Consider the following 2,794-nt stretch of genomic DNA (forward strand, 5'->3'; position numbering starts at 1 on the left):
AAATTATATAAAATAATAATAAAATTATATAAAATTATATAATAAAATTGTAAAATTATAATAAAATTATAATAAAATTATAAAATTATAGTAAAATTATAAAATTATAAAATTATAGTAAAATTATAAAATTATAGTAAAATTATAAAATTATAGTAAAATTATAAAATTATAAAATTATTATAAAATTATAATAAAATTATTATAAAATTATAGTAAAATTATTATAAAATTATAGTAAAATTATAAAATTATAAAATTATTATAAAACTATAATAAAATTATAAAATTATTATAAAATTATTATAAAATTATAAAATTATTATAAAATTATAAAATTATTATAAAGTTATAAAATTATTATAAAGTTATAAAATTATTATAAAGTTATAAAATTATTATAAAATTATAAAATTATAAAATTATTATAAAATAATTATAAAATTATTATAGAATTGTTATAAAATTATAAAATTATTATAAAAATCATTGAAATTATTATAATATTATAAAATTATTATAAAATAAAAGGTACCTAACAAATTCGAAATACAATTTGATCTCAAGCTGAAATTTTAGGCAAAAAATTTACTGTCAATAACTCATTCTCGAATTGTTCCCCTAGAAAATCGAATTGTTCCCCTAGAAAATCAAATTTTTCCCCCTGCGGAGCGTGGGCCCCACGCTGGGAACCACAGTTTTATATAGATGGTGTACGATAAGAAAGAGAAACCTACCGATAGTGGTGATCACTGTGAGAGAATAAAGGAACGCTCCAGCGAAGCTCCATCTCTTGCTTTCCTCCGCTCCGTCGTAGCCGTTCTTTATGGCCATTACCATTTTCTTCTGATAGTTCTCGAGGACCGTTTTTACTTTCGCTTTCCAGATCCTCTCGGAGAACACGTTCTCCTGCGGAGGGAAAAACGAACGTATAGGAAGGCCAGTAAACCTACAAACTTACTGTGAGGGATGTATTCAATAAAGTAATTGCGAATATTACTCTATGGGACTGACTTTGCCCTAAATCGACCTAACCAGACACTGCGTATACAGTGTCTATCTGATTATAAGATGCAATGAAGATGCAGATGTTTTTTTTGGAAACTTTTCTCTGCAAACCACATTCAAACACGCAGACAAACAACAAAGTAGCTAATATAAAAACCAAATGACTTTTCTGTAACACAGACAATACGAATAGACATTGCATGCAATATATGTTTTCGCCCATGATTTTAAAGGTCATCGTAGTCTTGGTACTATTTTCGTGTCACATTCTGTCATACCAGATTCAGCACTACCGAAATTGAAATTAAAAAATATGAAAATATGAGAAATATAAGATCTGTTCCGAGAATTATTTATTGAACCCCCGAACGTGGTGGTAGTACTTTATCAATGAAGGAATACAACGATTTTGAAACAGCGACTAATGGAAATCGGGACGAAGATCATACACATCTATTTAAAAGTGTTTGAAATTAATAAAGTTAATAAAAAATTAATAAAATTAATAAAATGAATAAAAAGTTAATGAAACTAATTCAATAAAAATTGATTGAAACATGATAGTTTTATAAACAACGTAATTAGACGTGACGTTTTCTCATACACCTCGTCCATGTTAATAGATTATCGGTAAAGCGTTGACAAAAGCAGGGAGAACAAAGAAAAATCTGGTTTTAATTCATCTATCGTCACCTCTTCATCTTTACGAAATGTATTCATCCTCGCGTGAGAATATATCCCCCCTCTCCCTCAAAAAAAAAAAAAAAAAAAAAAAAAAAAAACAGAAATATATCGCAAGACAAAATTTTCCATAGCTATGACTAGGCTTCGAATCGGACACTCCAAGATCACACACGAATACCTCCTAACCAAAAACAGAACCACCTTTCTGCAACACCTGCAACCTACAAATCACCACCCAGCAGAAAATACCAGAAGCATAAGAAGTAAATACAGATGAAACCAAAACACCGCTCTAACCTGCCAGAAACAACAAAAGAAAACGTTATCCAACTACCTAAAGGAGACCCAACTACTAGTCCAGTCATAAAGATCAAAGTCAATTTCAACACGTTGCTAAAGACTTCGTAGTCGATGCGACGCTAAACCCCCATATAAGGAAAAAAAAAAAATTTTCCAACTTGAAAGTTTGATCTCGTTGGAGAAGAGAAACTTGTAGAAACGAGAAGAAAGAAAACTGGGAAAAAATGGTCACCTTGAAGGTAAGCTCCCAGAGGGTGGCAGCTGTCACGTTTCTCAGCCTGATCACGTCCCCGACAATGTCCAGGTTGTTTCTACCCTCGATGTGAGTGAAGAGGAAGGCCCCAGCTATGGTATATCCGACCACCAGGCAGACTATGCCAACGTTGCTGAAGAGGAAAGCTATCAGAGCCCTGGTCCAGTCCGCGAGCCTCTCGCCCCACGGCTTCCGCCTTCGTTTTCTTCGCCTTCCGTCGCGTGCCCGATAACTTCCACGCTGCCAGTTTCTGCTCGACGTCGAACACGATGCTCGATCCCCCTCCATCCTTCATCCGGCACATCCGGGCCGCTGATATCGTTGCCTTTTTCCTACTTTTCGCGCTTCTTCGCTCCACTTCTGCTTCTCACTCGATTTTCTCCTTCGAGGAGATCCTTCTACCGCGCTCTCCTCGTTTTATCCTCTTGCTTGCGATGCTTTCTGTCTTCTGTGAAGAAAGTTGTGAAATTTCTAACATTTCTCAGTCTTCGCGTGTAATAAAAAAAAAAAAAAAAAAAAAAAAAAAGGAAAAAAAAAAAAAAAAAAAAA

At 32.8% G+C, this 2,794-nt stretch overlaps 1 protein-coding gene across 1 annotated transcript; it reads right to left on the bottom strand.

Annotated features, from left to right (window-relative positions):
• Positions 1 to 562: 562 nt before the first annotated feature.
• LOC122533738 lies at positions 563 to 2,689 on the bottom strand. The gene is made up of 3 exons (XM_043663742.1): positions 2,225 to 2,689; positions 738 to 909; positions 563 to 621 (listed from the first exon to the last, which is right to left on the bottom strand). The coding sequence occupies exons 1-3, from the start codon at positions 2,531 to 2,533 to the stop codon at positions 563 to 565; spliced, it is 540 nt and encodes a 179-aa protein (XP_043519677.1). The 5' UTR covers positions 2,534 to 2,689.
• Between the last annotated feature and the right edge of the window lie 105 nt (positions 2,690 to 2,794).

This window comes from Frieseomelitta varia, unplaced genomic scaffold (assembly GCF_011392965.1).
Source record: "Frieseomelitta varia isolate USP_RPSP 00005682 unplaced genomic scaffold, Fvar_1.2 scaffold_549, whole genome shotgun sequence".
Taxonomy (NCBI): domain Eukaryota; kingdom Metazoa; phylum Arthropoda; class Insecta; order Hymenoptera; family Apidae; genus Frieseomelitta; species Frieseomelitta varia.

Excerpts from the sequence above, each read along its gene's own strand:
- LOC122533738 (XM_043663742.1), bottom strand. The coding sequence starts at position 2,533 with ATGGAGGGGGATCGAGCATCGTGTTCGACGTCGAGCAGAAACTGGCAG. Across the intron at positions 910-2,224 it reads TCTGGGAGCTTACCTTCAAG|GAGAACGTGTTCTCCGAGAG; the intron begins GTGACCATTTTT and ends TTCCCTCCGCAG. Across the intron at positions 622-737 it reads CACAGTGATCACCACTATCG|GGGAACAATTCGAGAATGAG; the intron begins GTAGGTTTCTCT and ends TCGATTTTCTAG.